The sequence below is a fragment of the Salmo trutta genome, chromosome 14, assembly GCF_901001165.1.
Source record: "Salmo trutta chromosome 14, fSalTru1.1, whole genome shotgun sequence".
Taxonomy (NCBI): Eukaryota; Metazoa; Chordata; class Actinopteri; order Salmoniformes; family Salmonidae; genus Salmo; species Salmo trutta.
The window spans coordinates 40,982,650-41,004,080 of NC_042970.1; the positions used below are offsets into that span (position 1 = coordinate 40,982,650).

A 21,431-nucleotide genomic window follows, 5' to 3' on the forward strand; every position below is an offset into this window, starting at 1 on the left:
CGTCCTTCCCTCAGTAGCCTCCATTGATTTATGTAATTAAACATCTCATAAAAAATAGTTTGGCTACATTTTCCCCATGTCAGCATTGGTTTGGACATGAGCCTGTATTCAATATGCATATCCCCTATACTTTGACATGTAGGCTTTTTTTATGTACATGAAACATTTTAATATAATTCCAACATTGGCCTCTCCGTTCCAATTCTGATCTGAGTAATTATATATATATATATATATATATATATTTTTTTTTTTTTTTTTTTTTTTTTTTGACATGTCCATTCGGACAACTTACATCTGCTCTTGTACAATTTTTTTTCTTGTCCTGGACAAGCCTTCATTTTGAAACCTGAACAGTTCCAAAAACTGTTTAAAGGCTTTGAAAGCAATTCTAATAAATGCAAAAGTTGGACAATGGATGAAGATACCCCCCAAAAAAATCAATCAGATATTGACTGAATGATCGCACATGAACTGGGACTGACAAATAATGTGAAAACATATTTTTTTTTTGGGGGGGGGGGGGTGCACTCATATATATACATTTCCTAATGGTATCAGTTTATTTTTATATCCATCTATATACACTGAACAAAATTATAAACACAACATGTAAAGTGTTGGTACCATGTTTCATGACCTGAAATAAAAGATCACAGAAATGTTCCATACGCACAAATTTGTTTACAACCTTGTTAGTGTGCATTTCTCCTTTGCCAAGATAATCCATCCACCCGACAGGTGTGGCATATCAAGAAGCTGACTAAACAGCATGATCATTACACAGGTGCACCTTGTGCTGGGGATAATAAAACGCCACTAACATGTGCAGTTATCACAACACAAAGCCACAGATGTCTCAAGTTGAGGGCGCGTGCAATTGGCATGCGGACTGCAGGAATGTCCACCAGAGAATTTAATGTTCATTTCTCTACCATAAGCCGCCTCCGGCCTCACAACCACAAACCACGTGTGTGGCATCGTGTGGGCGAGCGGTTTGAGTGCCCCATGATAGCAGTGGGGTTATGGTATGGGCAAGAATAAGTTACGGACAACGAACACAATTGCATTATAGCGATGCTAATTTCACAGCACAAAAATACCGTGATGAAATCTGGAGGCCAATTGTGAAGCCTATTTTGTTTAAGGTAGACTACATAACCGAAAGTATGCGGACACCTGCTTGTCGAAAATCTCATTCCAAAATCATGGGCATTAATATGGTGTTGGTACCCTCCTTGCTGCTTTAACAGCCTCCACTCTTCTGGGAAGGCTTTTCACTAGATGTTGGAACATTGCTGCTGGGACTTACTTCCATTCAGCCACAAGAGCCTTAATGAGGTTGGGCACTGATGTAGGGCGATTAGGCCTGGCTCGCAGTCTGCGTTCCAATTCATCCCAAAGGTGTACAATGGGGTTGAGGTCAGGACTCTGTGCAGGCCAGTGAAGGTCTTCCACAATGATCTCGACAAACCATTTATGTACGGACCTCGCTTTGTGCACGGGGCATGTCATGCAAAAACAAGAAAGGGCCCTCAAACTGTTGCCACAAAGTTGGAAGCACAGAATCGTCTAGAATGTCATTGTATGCTGTAGCGTTAATATTTCCCTTCACTGGAACTAAGGGGCCTAGCCGGAACCATGAAAAATAGTCCTAGACCATCATTCCTCCTCCACCAAACTATACAGTTGGCACTATGCATTGGAACAAGTAACGTTCTCCTGGCATTAGCCAAACCCAGATTCATCCGTCGAACTGGCAGATTGTGAAGAGTGATTCATCACTCCAGAGAACGTGTTTCCGCTGCTACAGACTCCAATGGCGACGAGCTTTACACCACTCCAGCCGACGCTTGGCATTGCGCATGGTGATCTTAGGCTTGTGTGTGGCTGTTCGACTATGGAAACCCATTTCATGAAGCTCAGTTCTTGTGCTTACGTTGCTTCCAGAGGCAGTTTGGAACTTGGTAGTGAGTGTTGCTACTGAGGACAGAAAATTTTAATTGCGCTGTGTGCTTCAATAAAATGTGTTTATATTTTCGTTCAGTAGATATATATATATATATATATGTTAAAAAGAATATATACACGTACCTAATTTATATAAATACACTAGGTTCATTTGCAAAGTGCATAAATTATGAAATTAACATAAAGGGGTGGAACACGGTTTCAACCACCCAAAACTTGCTCTGTCTAGGCCTACCTGCACTGTCTCGACTGCCTGATAAATGATTGTTAGCACTTTCTGTTGCATAATTCAACAGCAGGATACAAATAGCATTCAATAGCAGGATACCCTTAAAAATCAACATGCTTGGCTCTAGAGGACACCCATCTATACATTTAACATTGTTTGCGAGATCAGACATAATATCAGTATAATCCGAATGTTCATTTTCAGAAGTTGCTTTCATTTCAGAGCATCTAATTTGTAAACATTTCAACTGTATTAAATGATCATTTTTTTCAATTCCACAAAAAAATGAACACCAATTAAAAGAAAAAAAGTTACTTCTTCTCTTTCTTGTGATGTAAGTGTCGGGACAACAGGCCTACGTTACATTCCAGACAAAGCTTTAGCGTTCTTATAGATGCAACAGAAAGAATGTATTCCATTGAGCCCATTTCAGCAATTACTGGGGTGTGTTTGACAGGTCATTATAAACATCTCCGTAGTCATAACGTTAACGTGAAAAACCGACAGGCACAAGTAAGAGCATGAATGAGTTGCAGGAGTGAAATAAAAGCACCCCTCAAACACAGGGAATAGATGGCTGAAGAAGACAGATCCTCAGGTGGGCGGGGCATGCACGTAGCTACAACATTCAGCTAAAATAATGATCCAATAGATGACCATAGAACTGCATACAATCTATGTCCCGGGGTGTGTATTATCAAAACCGTTCAGATATATATGATGGCCTTACCTTGACAAACATGACCATGCATTTTGCCAGTATCTTGCTGACTGGTACTTTGTTGAAGTAGTCACTCTTGAAGACCTCTTGCTTGAGGAACTTGCGTGTGGCTAGATGGAAGGTCTCACTAGGCCTGTAGAACCAACAGCCATACAGCCACTTCTCACCTACACACACACACACACACACACACACACACACACACACACACACATATATTACTGACAGGAGGGAGTGGCAGAAAGCAGCAGTGTGTGTGTGTGTCTCAAAGCGTGCATGTCTAAACCTGCGTGTTGAGTTGGTTACCTGCTTCGTCCTCCCACAGGCGCTCGATGCAAACGATGTGAGGCTTGAGGTTGGCCTCGGCTGGCTGCACGTAGACACAGTCACCCACGTGGTAGGTGCTGTTCTCAAAGCTGCAGTCCTGACGGTATGTCCTCTCTTGCCCCGCACCTCCCCCAGCTGGGTCCTCAGCCTTCTCTCCCTCCTCTGGAAGTAAATTAGAATATTATAATACCTCTCATATTGTATATGCTTCAGACTCTGAGTCAATATCAATCACCTGCACTGACAATCACACTAGCACAGAAAGAAATACACGTATTCTACACACGCATACCCGGCCACAATACCATCACACACTAACACACCTTTGTTCTCCTCCTCCCTCTTCAGTTTGTCCTCCTCTATCTCCTTAGGTACTTTCTCTCTCTTTTCCTGCTCCACGTCATTGTGCAGGTGTTTGGAGGTGTAGCTGAGCGCAGGGGAGAGGAGGATCTCTCCGTTCTTACACAACTCATCCCGGATCTTTATAAAGAACTGCTGCAGCTCCACCGCATCCTCAAAGATCTCAGAGTCCGTCCTGGGAAGAGACAGGGCAAGGCGAGGGTTCATGGGGGTGGTTCAAGACTCAAAAAAGGTTGGAGAGCAATTCAAAAAGCCTTTCTAATGACTGTGTACCTGTGCAGGCGCCTGGCCTTCTCCAGCACATTGAACATGTGCTCCTGGAACACGTCCAGCCTGCGGTAGCGTCCTCGGTCTACGTTGGCCCGGATCACGTCGAAGTTGAGCGGAGGGTTCTCCGGGCTGGTCGGGTCCTGTTGAAGTCAGTTAACATAGTGTTGTTTGTCGTTCAGAAAAACAGTTGCTGTTAAAAACTCTGAATGACTTTGCTGATATCTTAAACATCAGTTATTTTTAAGAGCATAACTAGGGGCCATATGAGTGCTGAATTATGATAGGTTTTGCCTTTTAGATCACAATGAATAAGATTACATAGACAGTGGAGGACCTGATCCTAGATCAGCACTCCTACCCCAAGACACTATGAATACGGCGGCCCCAGGTATGGTATGGGCGATCCCCTCTCTCTTACCTGGGCAGGGATCTCAGCCAGTGAGTCGCTGTAACACCTCCCCTCCTCGTCCTGGTGCGCCAGCACAGACACAAACAGGTTCCTGATCAGTTCCATGACCACGGGCCCTACAGCAGGGGGAGAGCCGCCGCCCTCCTCCCCTCCCTCCTGCAGCCGCCGGGTATCCAGGAGCACGCGGTGGAGGAGCAGAGCGTCGCGGTAGATCAGGGACTCTGGCTCGTTGTAGGTACAGGCGTTGTTGAACATCACTGCAAAGTCTTCCACCAGAGCATCCACGTCCTGGTAACGGCCACCCGCCATGTGGCTGGAGAACAAGAAGATAAGATCATTGCATTTTCAATTGAAACAGGGAGAAACATGTTTTTTTTGTATATCTTTACTTACTATGGTTTGCTTTATGGACTCGTCATTTCTCACTTCATTCAAATAGAGCTACAACAACTTATGTTGTATAAATGTAATTATTTATTTTTGGAGGGCAAATCATACTCAAACATCTTTGACGTTGTTGTTATAGTCACTGTTATTTTTGAACTATACTCTTATTTTATTCTATTGAATGAAAGGTTGTTTTTAGTTTTACCAGATCCCAACCGCCACTGATGCAGTTTAGGGAATAAGTGCCCTGCTCAAGGGCACAACACCAGGATATAGTATCTAGGATACTGATACAAGCAACCCTCCAGTTGCTGGCTCACTCCACAACAGCTTTTCCCCGTCGGAGCTGGGATTCAAACAGGGCAACCTTAGTTCCTGGCCCACCTCTCTAACCCCCCAGCAACCTAACCTTTAGCTAGCCACACACTAGTGGTGGAAGGGTCAGCTGTTTGTTCACCCGCACCCACAATTGCTAATAACCCACCCAACTATATGTAATAAAGTGAAAATCTGAGGCACATACTCAACCCTAATCCGCTAATATAGAAAACGCGCTGTAGGCTACAGTCAGAGACGACAGAAAGATTTGACAGGAGGTGCAGGATTTTCTTACCCGATTTAGAATTTAGACTTATAATTTCCGACATTTTGGTAGGCTATTTGTTAGTCAACTTGTCTATATTAGATACATGCAGCGTCTCCTCTGTCATTATATGTTGCACTAGAAAACCAAATAAACTCTTGCTCACCAGAATAATGTCATAATACTCTACTTTCACATTCATCTTCTGCACATCTATCACTCGTGTTAAATTGCTATATTGTAATTATTTCTCCACTATGGCCTATTTATTGCCTTACCTCCCTTATCCTACCTCATTTGAACACACTGTATATAGACTTTTTCTGTTGTATTATTGACTGTATTTTTGTTTATTCCATGTGTAACTCAGTGTCGTTGTTTGTGTCGCACTGCTTTGCTTTATCTTGGCCAGGTCACAGTTGTAAATGAGAACTTGTTCTCAACAAGCCTACCTGGGTAAATAAAGGTGATTTCACCTTAAAAAAATCATAAGAATTCGATTGAATGAATGCTTCAATCTAGTTGACATTGGTAAAGTTCTCTGTCATCTCTGCTTCTTTCGCAGAGCAAAAGACATTTAGGAGCCGGGGAGAAAAATGCAATGCAAAATGCAACTTTAAAAAATTGAAATATTTACTGTGAAAAATTTCAGAATGACATCAGTTTGACCGGTTGTAAGGAAATAGAAAGCTGTGAAAAACGACCCAACATGTTTCTGATGAGATTTTAGTTCAGCTTGGATGCATATTTTATGTGGTTGAAATACTATCAGCTTTTATGATGCTGATAAAGATGGCACCTCTACAGACAGTATCTAACTGTGCATTCGCATTCTCTCAAGATACTGAAAGAAAGAATTTCCCTCAACTCATGTTCCCAAGTCAAAATCTAGCCTACATTTGGTGTATAGCCTAATTTTACTGTAAGAAATGCTTAATTCTTCAGGAGATAATATTAAGGCTAAGTGAGAGGTTATAGACCTGCAGTCAGTGTTCAGATTTCATTTTCCATTTAACCCATCCGAACAGTAGGCTACAGTTCCCTTGACGTGCCATAGGCTTATTTGAAGTCCCCGTCCTGTGACTGTTGAATTTGTATAGCCCTCACAATCACACAACATAGCCAGTACTGCTGTCATCCTTTTACCACATCTTTCCAAAACATTACATTTCTGCCCCTCCCTTCTCTTTATTTTCAACTCTCCATTTCGCAGCTTTTCTCTTATTGAATTCAACTCTGACATTGTCCTTTTTGCCTCCGTGGATTGAGGCTTGCTTTTTTTGCCCGTTCCCAAAATAATTTGTAGACTATTTGGCACGCGTACAGTTAGCCTAAAATAATGAAAGAAAAACCTCAATGTAGCCTAAAAATATAAATTGCACAAGAATGATACATTCATGGATGTTTTAAAGCACCGTTTTCTCTTTATTCAACCCAACCGTTATCCACACAATATTACATGACCCTAAACCCCCAGATATAAGCGCAGGAACGGCGGGTTATGAGTCTACACGCGCATCACTACCACACACACAGGTTAGCCTCAAGCTTACCTGCGCAGGCGCTCCATGTCGATGGGCCTCTTGATGGTGGCGTAGTAGTCAGGCAGCTCCGCACGGGAGGGCAGGCGCAGGAAGATGGTGGAGATACGTCGCCCCCTGGCGTCTGTGTAGTTCCTCACAGCGTCATACAGCTCATTGAGGCGCTGCTGCAGGGGGGTCAGGCACTTATTGGACTTCTTAGGAGACACAGCACTCTTCCCTACAGAGAGAATTCCGTGTAAATGTCATCAAAACAGCAAGACATACAGTTGAAGTCGGAAGTTTACATACTTAGGTTGGAGTCATTAAAACTCATTTTTCAACCACTCCACAAATTTCTTGTTAACAAACTATAGTTTTGGCAAGTCGGTTAGGACATCTACTTTGTGCATGACACAAGTCATTTTCCAACAGTTGTCTATAGACAGATTATTTCACATAATCACAATTCCAGTGGGTCAGAAGTTTACATACACTAAGTTGACTGTGCCTATAAACAGCTTGGAAAATTCCAGAAAATTATGTCATGGCTTTAGAAGCTTCTGATAGGCCAATTGACATAATTTGAGTCAATTGGAGGTGTACATGTGGATGTATTTCAAGGCCTACCTTCAAACTCAGTGCCTCTGATTGACATGGGAAAATCAAAAGAAAATCAGCCAATACCTCAGAAAGAAAATTGGAGACCTACACAAGTCTGGTTCATCCTTGGGAGCAATTTCCAAACGCCTGAAGGTACCACGTTCATATGTACAAACAATAGTACGCAAGTATAAACACTATGGGACCACGCAGCCATCATACCGCTCAGGAAGGAGACGCGTTCTGTCTCCTACAGATGAACGTATTTTGCTGCGAAAAGTGCAAATCAATCCCAGAACAACAGCAAAGAACCTTGTGAAGATGCTGGAGGAAACAGGTACAAAAGTATCTATATCCACAGTAAAACGAGTCCTACATCGACATAACCTGAAAGGCCGGACAGCAAGGAAGATGCCACTGCTCCAAAACCGCCATAAAAAAGCCAGACTACGGTTTGCAACTGCACATGGGGACAAAGATCATACTTTTGGAGAAATGTCCTCTGATCTGATGAAACAAAAATAGAACTGTTTGGCCATAATGACCATTGTTATGTTTGGAGGAAAAAGAGGGAGGCTTGCAAGCCGAAGGACACCATCCCAACCATGAAGCACGGGGAGGCAGCATCATGTTGTGGGGGTGCTTTGCTGCAGGAGGGACTGGTGCACTTCACAAAATAGATGGCATTATGAGGAAGGATAATTATGTGTATATATATGAGCAACATCTCAAGACATCAGTCAGGAAATTAAAGTTTGTTTGCAAATGGGTCTTCCAAATGGACAATTTGTGGGCAGAACTGAAAAAGCATGTGCAAGGAGGCCTACAAACCTGACTCAGTTACACCAGCTCTGTCAGGAGGAATGGGCCAAAATTCACCCAACTTACTGTGGGAAGTTTGTGGAAGGCTACCCAAAACGTTTGACCCAAGTTAAACAATTTAAAAGGCAATGCTATCAAATATTGATTGGCTGTATGTAAACTTCTGACCCACTGGGAATGTGATGAAAGAAATAAAAGCTGAAAGAAATAATTCTCTCTCCTATTATTCTGGCATTTCACATTCTTAAAATTAAGTGGTGATCCTAACTGACCTAAGACAGGGAATTTTTACTAGGATTAAATGTCAGGAATTGTGAAAAACTGAGTTTAAATGTATTTGGCTAAGGTGTATGTAAACTTCCGACGTCAACTGTATATAGCCTATGTTTTCTTGGTATTTTTCGGAAGTAATGTTAAAACGCCCATAGAGAAGAGTCAAACACACTTAGTTTGAGCTTAGGAGATCCCATGTTGTCGGTGTCCTCCTCGGGAGAAGCTCCTAGCTCCTTCCTCTTGTCCTTCACTATCTTCTCCAGGATGGCAGCGTCGTTATAAACCTTCACAGCAAAACAACATCAGAACATGTCACTCAACCCTCCTTTTTGTTGTAAATTTAGCCCAGGGTTGTGTTCATTAGGGAATACAATAGACAACATTCAGTTTCTTACTGGACAAGTTCAGGTAGTCAGTCCCACCCAGTTTTACTGTGTTTTATGCCTACTAGGGATATGGCAAATTGAAAAAATTATCTAAACGTTTAAACTGACATTTTAATTTTTCCCCCAATCGGTTTTCTGTTATAACAATGAGATTTTTTTTTTTAAATCCACGTGAATTCACAATGCCAGCAATTGTTTGGGTCTCACGGTGTGTCATAGCAGGCTAGCGAGGGATGGCGAGAGAGGGGAAGGGCACAGTACAGGCAGGTCGGCCACCCGGCAGACAGTCAGACCGTGCACTAGACCTACCTAACGACAATCAAAAGCTGTATCTTGCAATGTAATAATCTCGCAATGCCTTGCAACTTCAGTAAAGCAGGGCGTTTCATCAATGAATAGCCGAGGATACTGAATGAGCGATATACTCTGTGAGAGCAAATTGTTGTCTCTGCGCATGTGCTCCGGTTCGCTTCAAACTGTTCACAGCGACATGGCCCTGTGAGTGATTGGCTGTGGTCCTACCTGAGATCCCTCCTCGTTGTAGTGACGTGCATTGCGGAACATCAGCCTCATGTCGTCCATCAGGGCTTCTTCAGTGGCGTAGCGCTTTGAGCGGACGTTGTGCTCGATGGTCTTAAGGTCCATGGGCTCCAGGATCACCTGATAGTAGGGAGGAATTAGGATCATAGATTAGTCGATCCACGGCATGTGTATCGATTCCAACATTGGGGAATAAAAATAACAAATCCAAGATATTTTCCATCGCTGAACCCGAGATATGCGTTTCAAATAAACAAGATTCTGCTTGGATATAAAATATGTGTGGTGTTTCTCCACTGCAATAGGATACGTCTACTACGCCAGACTACATTTTGTCATGGAAAGTAAGATTTGTACGTTTAAAGAAAAACGTTGATTAATTGACCCTAGCAACCACCAACTAGTGGATTGTGAAAGCCTTGTGTTGAACTCATATCTACCTTGTAGTAGTCTTGGTAGTCCTTCTTGGAGGGCTTGACCATGAACAGATCACAAAGCCTCCGGTTGGTCCCTGCCTCTCTGGCTTCAGTCACTGCAGCATACAGTGCCTTCATACGGTTCTTCATGTTCTTCTTATGGCTGCAGGGAAAGAGAAGCCTGGGTTAGTAAAGTTACTTTTTTTGTTAAATATAAAATATGTATAAACGCAATATTAGCCAACACAAGTTGTCAGGATAGCGAATTAATGCTTTATAGATTTGATTAAAAAAACCTGGCCGCCTGTAGGCAACTTGAGTTGCAAGTGTTGCAGATCTACTAAGCCTGACAAAGGGTCAACTTATAACACAGGAGGCTGCTGAGGGAAGGACAGCTCATAATATAGGCTGGAATGGCGTCAATGGAATGGTAAACACATGGAAACCATGTGTTAGATGCGTTCGATACCATTCCGTTCCAGCCATTACTACATTTTAGTCATTTAGCAGACGCTCTTATCCAGAGCGACTTACAGTAGTGAATGCATACATTTCATAAATTTTTTCCCGTACTGGTCCCCCGAGGGAATCGAACCCACAACCCTGGCATTGCAAACACCATGCTCTACAAACTGAGCCACATCATGCTCCAACTGAGCCCGTCCTGCACAATTAAGGTGCCAATAACCTCCTGTGACTTATAAGCATGAGGGCAGCTGTTGTAGATAGACACAGAAATCGAGAATGAAAGCGATAGGTGGTTGACTTGGTGTGTGATGGTAACAATGGCATCTATGTAGACGTGGAAGGAAAGAGAACGAGAGAGAGAAGTGGTCCTACCTTTTCCTCTTGGTGGCACTGCCAGTTCCTGTGTCAGAGGACAGAATGCTGTCCTGTTCCTCTTCGTCACCTCTCCTCAAAAGCTCCCTCTTCTTAAGCTGCAAAGCATTCATTACATACTGCATTTAAAACAATAGTGTACTACTCACCATTCAGTCTTAATTATTTTGTATACAGCACAGGAGGTTGGTGGAACCTTAATTGGGGAGGACGGGCCCGTGGTAATGGCTGGAGTGGAATAAGTGGAATGGTATCAAAAACATGGTTTCCATGTGCTTGATGCCATTCCATTTGCTCCGTTCTGGCCATTATTATGAGCCACCCTCCCCTCAGCAGCCACCACTGTTATACAGAAACCCTACCAGAATTAGCATTTTTATGTCTTGTACTCCTACAGTTGCAGTCCCAACCCCCCACCAGAAAGAAATCCTACCAGTGAACTCTGAACTACAGTTTAATATATTCAGCTCTTACCCTAAACCAGGGCTCTCCAACCTTGTTCCTGGAGAGCTACCGTCCTGTAGGTTTTTTCTCCAACCCCAATCTAGCGCACCTGATTCTAATAATTATCTGGTTGATAAGCTATACAGTGGCATATGAAAGTATTCACCCCCTTGGCATTTTTCCAATTTTGTTGCCTTACAACCTTGAATTAAATGGATTTTTGGGGGGGTTGTATCTTTTGATTTATACAACATGCCTACCACTTTGAAAATGCTAAATATTTTTTGTGAAACAAACAAGAAATAAAACAAAAAAACTGAAAACTTGAGCATGCATAATTATTCGCCCCCCCAAAGTCAATGCTTTTTTTGGGGGGGGGGGGGGGGGGGGGGGGGGGGGCGAATAGGGGGGGGCCACCTCTTGCAGCTGCAAGTCTCTTGGAGTATGTCTCTATAAGCTTGGCACATCTAGCCACTGGGATGTTTGCCCATTTTTCAAGGCAAAACTGCTCTAGCTCCTTCAAGTTGGATGGGTTCCGCTGTTGTACAGCAATCTTTAAGTCATACCACAGATTCTCGATTGGATTGAAGTCTGGGCTTTGACTAGGCCATTCCAAGACATTTAAATGTTCCCCTTAAACCACTGGAGTGTTGCTTTAGCAGTATGCTTAGAGTAATTGTCTCAAATCTCTGGAAGACAAACAGGTTTCCCCTCATGAATTTCCCTGTATTTAGCGCCATCCATCATTCCTTCAATTCTGACCAGTTTCCCAGTCCCTGCCGATGAAAAGCATCCCCACAGCATGATGCTGCCACCACGCTTCACTGTTGGGATGGTGTTCTCGGGATGATGCGAGGTGTTGGGTTTGCGCTAGACATAGCGTTTTCCTTGATGGCCAAAAAGGACAATTTTATTCTCATCTGACCAGAGTAGCTTCTTCCATATGTTTGGGGAGTCTCCCACATGCCTTTTGGCAAACACCAAACATGTTTGCTTATGTTTTTTCTGGCCACTCTTCCGTAAAGCCCAGCAGTTCCTTCAGGGTTATCTTTGGTCTCTTTGTTGCCTCTCTGATTAATGCCCTCCTTGCCTGGTCCGTGAGTTTTGGTGGGCAGCTCTCTTGGCAGGTTTGTTGTGGTGTCATATTCTTTACATTTTTTAATAATGGATTTAAATGGTGCTCCGTGGGATGTTCAAAGTTTCTGATATTTTTTTTATAACCCGACCCTGATCTGTACTTCTCCACAACTTTGACCCTGACCTGTTTGGAGAGCTCCTTGGTCTTCATAGTGCCGGTTAGTGGTGTTGCAGACTCTGGGGCCTTTCAGAACAGGTGTGTATATATACACACCGAGATCATGTGACACGTAAATAAAGTCCACCTGTGTGCAATCTAACTAATTATGTGACTTCTGAAGGTAATTGGTTGCACCAGATCTTATTTAGGGGCTTCATAGCAAAGGGGGTGAATACATGCTCACGCACCACTTTTCCGTTTTTTATTTTGTATAATTTTTTGAAACATGTTCTTTTTTTCATTTCACTTCATCAATTTGGACTATTTTGTGTATGTCCATCACATGAAATCATAATAAAAATCAATTTAGATTACAGGTTGTAATGCAACAAAATAGGAAAAACGCCAAGGGGGTGAATACTTTTGCAAGGCACTAGATCAAGTTAGTTATAACTGGGGTTGGAGTGAAACTCTACAAGAGGGTAGGTCCCCAGGAACAGGGTTAGAGAGCCCCCTCCTAAACCAACAGCATATAGGGCAAACAAGATCCAAGTCCCTCTACTGACCAGCAGGATCTGCTGTAGCCGGAGGGCCCGTTTGGAGATGCCTGAGGTGGGCACGTTGTAGCACTTGGCGTTCTCAAACATCAGAGTAAGGTCAGAGTCCATCTGCTCTACGCTCTCGTACTCCCCATTCTTCATCTTCTCCCTGAGACAGGGACAAAGAACTTCATCATTCACTGAATGGATGGGTTTTACATACATCCAAAATAGCATCAGGAGCTAGACAAAAACAAGGTCCATAGAGTTTTGCTGCTTGCAAAAAAAGGAGAATAAAAAACAAACAAAAAATTGCATTTGGGAGCAGCAACACTGAGCGGACATTCTCCATTTCATCATTGACTGACGTTAGCTACACGGACACCAACTCTCCATGTACAGTGCCTATAGGACGATGTACTGTAGTAGGCTATTACTACCTGATCTGCTGCAGGGCGATGGGCTGTTTGATCTGCTGGTAGTAGTCAGGGTATTCTTTCCTGGAGGGCAGCTGGAGGAAGGGTTCAGAAAGGAGCGGTCCCTGGCTGTTCCTGCCCCCCCTCACAGCCTCGTACAGCTGGAACACTGGGTTACCCATGTCCATACTGGAGCTCAGGCACTCCGCCTCAGACTCACCCTCGTCATAATGCACAGAGCCTGGAACACATGATACACAGAGGTGCACACATTTACAAATTCACACATACTTAACCACACCGTAACAACATAAAGCTATGAAGAGGGCTTGGCCTCAAAGACTCAACAATTAAAATCTGGTTAGTGTGTGTGTGCGCATTTGTCGTGTTGACAAACTCACCAGAGAGCAGAGCGTCCTCGTCATTCTCTGAGCCGTACTGCAAAGCCAGGGTGATGGCAGAGAAACGGTCTCCCTGGGCTGACCTCCGGTTCTTGATGCGGACACTGGTCTTAGTGGGCTCAGCATGGTCTATCTCAGTCTTTCTCTGGATGAAGACCTTCTTGATGATGTTAGCATCCTTGACATCAAATAAGGAAGCGTTGAGATTAGTGTGCTTTCTATAACATCTACAAGTTGTAGACATGCAGGAAAATCTTGAGCACAACATAGCTCTACTGAAACTAGACTTTCCGCACAACTACTCACAAGAACATAAGATACCAATAGGTAAATGTTGTATAAAATATATCCTATGCCATATAGGAGGATAAATATACCTTAAAAACCTGAGATCCTGGTTCATTGTATGTTTTTGCATTTTTCACCAGAAGGTCAACATCCTTAGCCATGCCGGTGACACTTTTGTAGTATCCAATCTGACAAAGATTCACAAAATATCATGGTTAGGTTACAGAGTTACATTTTAGTTATTTAGCAGACGCTCTTATCCAGAGCGACTGACAGTAGTGAGAGTATAAATGTTCATACTGGTCCCCATGGGAATCGAACCCACAACCCTGGTGCTGCAAGCGCCATGCTCTACGAACTGAGCTACACAGGACACATATGATATCTTATATAATTACACAAAATAACAAATGATATCAAGTAGGCCTATATTCATGTGTTTATGTATTAATACGCTTAACCAATTAGATGTCAGTCATTTCTACACAAATTGCAATGCATCAGGTGAATAGGATACCTGTATTCTCTGAGTGATGGCTCTCAGATCAAGGGGCTCCTTGATAACGGCATAGTAGTCTGGGTAGTGCACTTTGGAAGGCAGCTTCTGGAAGAGCTCACTGATGACCCTTCCTGAGGGGTCCGTGTATGACACTACAGCATCTAGCAGCTGCTCCAAAACCTCCTTCAGGCAGCTCGGTGGGGTCTGTAGATCAGCGCATACAGGAACAACCACAAGCTATGATCCCACGCACATCCAGTACTTATGGAACTTGAGTTACAAGTGTCAACAATGAGTAAACTTAGCTTGAGGGTAGATGTTGTAGACACAGAAGAGGTGAGAATAAAAGGTATATGTAGTCGACTTAACATGATGTAGATTGTCCATGATAGATAGACATGCAAAGCAGGAAGGAGCATAAAGATCTCATGATATATAGAGGTAAAAATGGATTTGTCAGATGATCTTTAATCTTTACCTCATCTTCAGTGAAGAGAGCAGGATTATCTAGGATGTCTTCACCATCGTCGTCATCTTCATCACCATCCCCTGGCTGAACAAACTCATTCCTGGTGTGGACATAGAGTTCCCACAGCCTGCAGGCCTCTTGGTACTCCACACCATCAGCCTGACAAGTCAGGAGATAAAAACGGGGTTTCCGTTAGCCGGTAATTGCTGGCTGTTGGCCAGTAAAAAACAAACAAAAGGCCGATAAATAAAATTGTTGCCGGCCAAATTGATCCGGGAGGGAAAAAACAACGGTAGGCACGCCATCAGCACGTCACCCGCCACTTTAGCTGGAGGCAGTATGCATTTTGAAAACATCGTTTGAAACCTGAATGTTTTACTTCATTTTATGAGGCATGTCCTACCTTGCTTGAAAATCCAAACAAAGAAATGTGTGGGCAATTATTTTATAAAGACTTGTTTCAAGTTTGGGGAAGCATACAATTTATCCTACCACTTCTTCCGATCTGCATGCCACTTATGATTTTCATATGCGCATTTCCGTTTCATTTCAATAATAACGTTTTTGTTTCTCAAAATCATTGTCACGTTAAATCATAAAAATCTTAAATTATAGTGATAAAAATATAAAAGTTGAAACTCAGCTGATGCGAGAGCATTAGCATCTGCCATATGGACACATTGAGACACTGTGATCCTTGGCGGCTAAATAGCCTAAATGAGCGCATGGAACTCACTATGGCCAATGCATCTGGTGGCCTATAACTTATTGTCAACTAAGTAAAATTACATAAAGCTGACAAATAAAACATACTAATGGAAATTCCAGTTCTTTCAATCACATTCATCTCTCTACTCAGCCTGTCTGCTGGAGCTATTATTGCTAGTGAAGTGCAACATTGTATCAAATCAATCAACTGGATCCAGCCTGAAGTGGTTTGTAGCTAACTTGCAACCTTGTATCTACCAGCCTATTACAGCCCTCAGACAGCTGTTTTTGCAAAAGAGAAAAGGTATTTTATGACTTTTCCACTGAGGCTTGGTGATTCTTTTCAAATAGCCTAATAGTTCCTCACAATAGGCCTATCATTCGCAATGGATGTAAAAAAGTTAATAAAACATTTGACTTACTGCGTGGGGTGAAGAAAAACATTACTGAGAAGCTTGGTTTATTAGTGGTGGATGTGGTAAGTTAAGACAAGCAGAAAACATCCCCAAATGGGCACTTTCCTACATTTGTGCGCAGCAGGCCAGGTAGGCTACTTCTATGCTTGCTCCCTCAACATTAACAAGACAGAGAAACCAGACCCATGCTCATTGCTCACATGGAGCACTCCAAACAAAAGACGATGAAAAAAATTGGCTAAACTCATAAATGATAGTTATGAAATAAACCTAAACTTGTTTCTCACAAGTGTAGCAGGTTGTGAACTCTGCAAAACACATTTCCACTACAAGAATGAGAATGGTAAATGACTGTAGGCCTAATTAGTAATACAATGCATTAACAGAAATTAATGTAATCAAATGATGGGCATTAATGGTATAATTACTACTCGTGACACATGTAAGGGGGAATTGATAAAAATAAACAATTCACACAATGAAACAGCAAAAGAATTGTCAGGAGACAGCTGAGCGCATTCTGGAGAGCTGAGAGCATGCATTCTGGAGAGAGATTTTTATTTATTTCACCTTGATTTAACCAGGTAGGCTAGTTGAGGCACAAGATGCGCCTATAGTCTATCTTTGTCACACACCCCTCCTCTTCTTCTTGTCTCAATATTTTAAATCTTCGCACATATCTTAGATGCTTTTCACTGACAGCCGCAACTCAATAAAATCAGCTAGGCCTTTTGCCACCCATGAAAGACTTCCTCAAATGCCATTTCTCTCTTGTTCTATTGATTTTCATACCAACTTTCTTTTGTTGTCCAGAAGCCAAAGGTACAATCCTAGTCATATTAGCAACCCGTCCTAGTTGTTGCATCTTTAGAGTCACCCTCTTTCTAAGGAGATTTTCATCTCGGTCATATACTGCTGGCATCAGGTGCACTGTTTAGAATTGCATTTAGGCAAACGTTTGAAAGTGACGTTTTATTGGCTGCTTCATTACAGGAATTGTTCTGTTAAGATGAATTACCATAATGTAAATGTTATTTCTGTCATTCTGAGCACCGGGGGTAGAAGCCCTAATGGGTTACGAACCCAATGCATATGGGTCCGGTACATTTCTCAAAATGGCCAGTAAATGTAAATCTTCCCGGTCATGTTGTCCGGCACCACATTAACCTAACGGAAACCCTGATATAAAAGCATTAATAACATGCTGTGTCTAAAGGATGTGTTTCCTACTAGTCAAAGACTAACAATGTTTGTTATCACAAAGTGTAATAGCACAAAGTACAACACAATCAAGTTTTCAATCGATTTTCATCTTAGACTTCAATCCACATAGTGTGTGTGTCACCTTATAGTAGGTCTTGGCGTTGTTGAACATGAGCTGGAAATCAGCAGTGAGCTGCTCCACATCTTGGTAGTCCTCTGACTTGAGCTTCTGCTGGATCTTGGTCATGTCTATGGGCTGGGACACGACCTCATAGTAGTCTGGCTGTTTCCTGAGGGAGGAATAGGCAGAGATAAGTCACCTGGGGGCTTTTCCTCTACACTTAGTCTATGGTCATTTGGCACCAAATATCAGAAAATGGGTTGCGAAAGGGAGGGACTACATGGACTTGTCCAATGAGAAATGCTAGTTAAGTTAAGTTTTCTGCTGCAAATTTTTGTTATGGTCCTCGCTAATGAACATGACCCATCTCTCGTTATACATGCTAGCTTACCTTCTCTTTGGTACCCTGATGAACAGCTCACAAAGCAGCCTTCCCTGGTCGTCCTTGTGGTCCCTGACAGTGTTGTACACCTCATGGCACACAGCAATCTGTTGAACACAAAACATGATCTAATAATGTGTGTCAAAGCAAGTTACAGTAGACAATTCGGTGTTTGGGATACTTGGATTCACTGCATCACACAAATAAAACATGGCAAACCTGACCAAGAGTAAAACAAGGATGTTGATAAAGATAACCACAAGCTTTATCAGGGGGATAGTTAGGGTGGGTTCCTAAATTCACTCTGGAGTGTCAGACTGCACCCTCTGCGTTCGTAAATGAAGAACGTCGTCCGATTGTCCATTCGTAAATTCAGTACATTTCGCTCTCGGAGCGTTCAGAGCGCACACTGGATGCTCTGGCCGAGGAGCAGGGTTGATCCGAGCGTTCTGACCTCACAACGTTAGTCAAGAGCCCAAGCTAACTATCTAAATCTGGCTAGCTTCTTCCAAACGAGAGAACACCTCACGCTTCACTCTTTTACTCGCCCTAGCAGAGCTGGTTAGACTGTTTACATGTTATCTGTGCTGTTTGCAACAATTTGAGTCAGTTTTTTTCAGACGTTTACTGATGTCTGTCAAATTCAATGGGTTTTGCCTTAATTTCTCAGAACAAGAATAGACTGACGAGTTTCAGAAGAAAGTTATTTGTTTCTGGCCATTTTGAGCCTGTAATCGAATCCACAAATGCTGATGCTCCAGATACTCAACTAATCTAAAGAAAGACAGTTTTATTGCTTCTTTAAATCAGAACAACAGTTTTCATCTGTGCAAACCTAATTGCAAAAGGGTTTTCTAATGATCAATTAGCCTTTTAAAATTATAACCTTGGATTAGCTAGCACAATGTGCCACTGGAACACAGGAGTGATGCTTGCTGATAATGGGCCTCTGCACTCCTATATAGATATTCCATAAAAAATCTGCCGTTTCCAGCTACAATAGTTATTTACAACATTAACTATGTCGGCACTGTATTTCAGATCAATTTGATGTTATTTTAAAAAATGGACCAAAAATGTGCTTTTCTTTCAAAAACAGGGACATTTCTAAGTGACCCCAAACTTTTGAACGGTAGTGTACATATTTTTTTGTTCATTTTATGCTATTTTCACATTAATGTGTCACATCAGTTTGCAAACAATGTAAAAATAATAAATGAGTTAATAAATCTGCATACAAACATGGTATCTTTTTTGCTTTCTTGAGTAAGGCATCTCCAAAATACACACGTTTCAGCCTAGCTCACTGCTTTCTGTGGTAGTGGGGCAGCCAGCGGAAAATACAGAGCGTAGGGGTTGGTAATGTTCTCTAGTTGTGCCGTAATTGGCTCAGTGTTCTGTCCCCATGAGTGACACCACGTCACCGCAAAATTCAAGCCCCTTGGGTGCTGCCATAGATTGACATTAGAAGTGTGCATCCAAGAAGGCTCAAGGTCACTTGTCACAGATAAATATCTACCGTTGCATTGATTGGACTGATCATGTCAACATCATACTTTCAAAATCTTAGCTAGCAAGCTAGACAAGCAGTCATCATGAATCAAGTCGACAATCTACTGGCAAATCCTTTTCAATCCTTCTCATATGAAGAGAAATTATAGATAAAACGTATCGGTGCTCATCTAACATTGGACATGAACATTACACAATAAGTTGGAAATCGCAAATTCAGCAATGAGTGTTTGTTAAAGCAATTCCGTCATATCAGCTATGTTTTTTTAAGGGCGGTAAATGAGGCTGATTGAACTGTTTTGCTGCCAGACAAGGCACCGCTGATAGCCAGGTGTAGCGGTGGTAAGGATTCACTTCATGGTGCTGAAAAGAAAGCGCTGCTGTTGGGACAGCTTTTATTTAGGCCCTAAAAGTTTGTGGGCACCGTTTGTCACCGTGCAATTAATGTATTGTTTAGTGGCTTTGCTGGCATGCATAAAAATAATGGGAGGAGTTTGCCCCACCAAGATTTACATGCTAAAATCGCCACTGCATCAGTGCTAGAAGAGTAAGAAATTCAACTCACAGGATCTACCGTAGGAACGTTTGAGGGTCTTCTCCTCTTTCGCCCGCTTCCAGGAGTGGAGGAGGAGGCATCGTCAAAGTCCCCTCCGCTCACACTACTACTGGATGGAGAGATGGCCCTTCTCCTTTTCGAACTCATTGGTATAACTGATGGTACCTTCAAAACAACACACACAAATACCGTAACTATCCAATAAGTAACTATCTAATTTTTATAATATTATAAACACTGACTAGACCTGTAACGTTACAGAATGAAGTATTTTATTATAATTCGTGTATTTAACTAGGAAAGTCAATTAAGAAAAAATGATGATTTACAATGACGGCCTACAAAGAGACAGAGTCCCGCGGGGACCAGGGCTGGGATTAGAAATAAAATGTACTGTACACTAGTAGGACAAAACACACATCACGACAAGACAGACACCACTACACTAGCTACATAAAGAGAAACCTAAGACGACAACACAGCATGGCAGCAAAACAACACCAACGTAGCAACATAACACGGTAGCAACACACACATTGAGAGAGATTAACTCTGAAAAGCATTTAAAACACGTCCGTGTTAACTTTATCTGGCTACCGGTAACGTTAGCTAGGTAGCGGCTAGTTATCAAACATGGGAAAATTGGATCTTCGACGTAGAATATTAGCTAGTTTATCTAGCTAACAATCTGCCGATAAATACAGTTAGCAGTAACGTTGTTAGCTAGCTAGATGACTAAGTAACTTACAAAGGCAAGCGCCTAAAATTTAAACGTTCGCTAAACCGTAAAAAATAGAACTAGCTTGCTAACAAGCTAATTGTAATGTTACTTTGATAAACAAATTTAAAGCAAAATGCAAACCCGGCTTACCTGAATTGGAGTATATTTCCCTGAGCAAAATTGTTTCGTTAAAAAGTCAATTCATTCGAAACGTTAGCTTGTCAAGCTCCTCCCCCCGTGGCAGTATATTGCCGGATGTGACCCTATAAAGCTGCGATCCATTTGGAAAAAGTGGAGGCGGCTCGGACTTGAAAGGGTATCAAGCGCATGAAGCGAGGCTGTGGGTGGTGGTCGAAAGAGCGCGCTTGTTTGAAATGGAAAAGCGTCGTGGTAGCTTTTGATAAAGAGGAACATCAAGATGACGCAGCTGCTTTATAAGTGGGATGCGCTGTTGAGCGCTACATCCCGAGGGGTTAGTGCTGATTGTTCGGAGATTGTGACAGCCGGTTAAATGGCGTCCCTTGAGAAGGCAAGAACACGATATATGTCAGGACAAATGCAGTATTATCATAAGGGGACATATGCTTGGAATATGGAGGGAGAAAGAGGCAGAGGAGATCTAAGAGCGAGGGAGGAAGAGGGTGAGCTCGAGTCCGTAAAAAAATGGCGGGAAAAAGTGAGATGGTTCAAGAAGAATGGTAGAAAGTGTAAGCAGAGTGAACTAAAGACAGGAGAAGAAATGGAAGTGAATGAGGGCGAAGTATCGGAGGTGGTAGGTGTGGTGAAGTTCTCGGAGCCTGAGGCTTGCACCAAGGGTTAGGATAAAGATGAGCCTGTGAAAATAGGAGTGACTTTTTTTGAA

At 42.4% G+C, this 21,431-nt stretch overlaps 1 protein-coding gene across 5 annotated transcripts in view; it reads right to left on the reverse strand.

The window, feature by feature from the left end:
• The window catches only part of pbrm1l (polybromo 1, like), a 35,478-nt gene extending 14,628 nt beyond the window's left edge, over nucleotides 1-20,850 (reverse strand). For all 5 annotated transcript variants that reach the window (XM_029775875.1, XM_029775878.1, XM_029775876.1 and 2 more), the window contains exons 1-20: nucleotides 20,720-20,850; nucleotides 19,858-20,013; nucleotides 17,790-17,887; nucleotides 17,420-17,567; nucleotides 14,960-15,109; nucleotides 14,500-14,685; nucleotides 14,072-14,170; nucleotides 13,695-13,872; nucleotides 13,318-13,534; nucleotides 12,905-13,046; nucleotides 10,658-10,755; nucleotides 9,842-9,980; nucleotides 9,384-9,521; nucleotides 8,648-8,759; nucleotides 6,811-7,018; nucleotides 4,297-4,600; nucleotides 3,882-4,018; nucleotides 3,572-3,783; nucleotides 3,228-3,410; nucleotides 2,931-3,088 (exon numbers count right to left, since the gene is read on the reverse strand). In XM_029775875.1, the coding sequence (XP_029631735.1) occupies nucleotides 2,931-3,088; nucleotides 3,228-3,410; nucleotides 3,572-3,783; nucleotides 3,882-4,018; nucleotides 4,297-4,600; nucleotides 6,811-7,018; nucleotides 8,648-8,759; nucleotides 9,384-9,521; nucleotides 9,842-9,980; nucleotides 10,658-10,755; nucleotides 12,905-13,046; nucleotides 13,318-13,534; nucleotides 13,695-13,872; nucleotides 14,072-14,170; nucleotides 14,500-14,685; nucleotides 14,960-15,109; nucleotides 17,420-17,567; nucleotides 17,790-17,887; nucleotides 19,858-19,995 (3,045 nt within the window). In that variant the 5' untranslated portion in view covers nucleotides 19,996-20,013; nucleotides 20,720-20,850. The remainder of the gene's footprint in view (nucleotides 1-2,930; nucleotides 3,089-3,227; nucleotides 3,411-3,571; nucleotides 3,784-3,881; nucleotides 4,019-4,296; nucleotides 4,601-6,810; nucleotides 7,019-8,647; nucleotides 8,760-9,383; nucleotides 9,522-9,841; nucleotides 9,981-10,657; nucleotides 10,756-12,904; nucleotides 13,047-13,317; nucleotides 13,535-13,694; nucleotides 13,873-14,071; nucleotides 14,171-14,499; nucleotides 14,686-14,959; nucleotides 15,110-17,419; nucleotides 17,568-17,789; nucleotides 17,888-19,857; nucleotides 20,014-20,719) is intronic.
• Nucleotides 20,851-21,431: the final 581 nt, after the last annotated feature.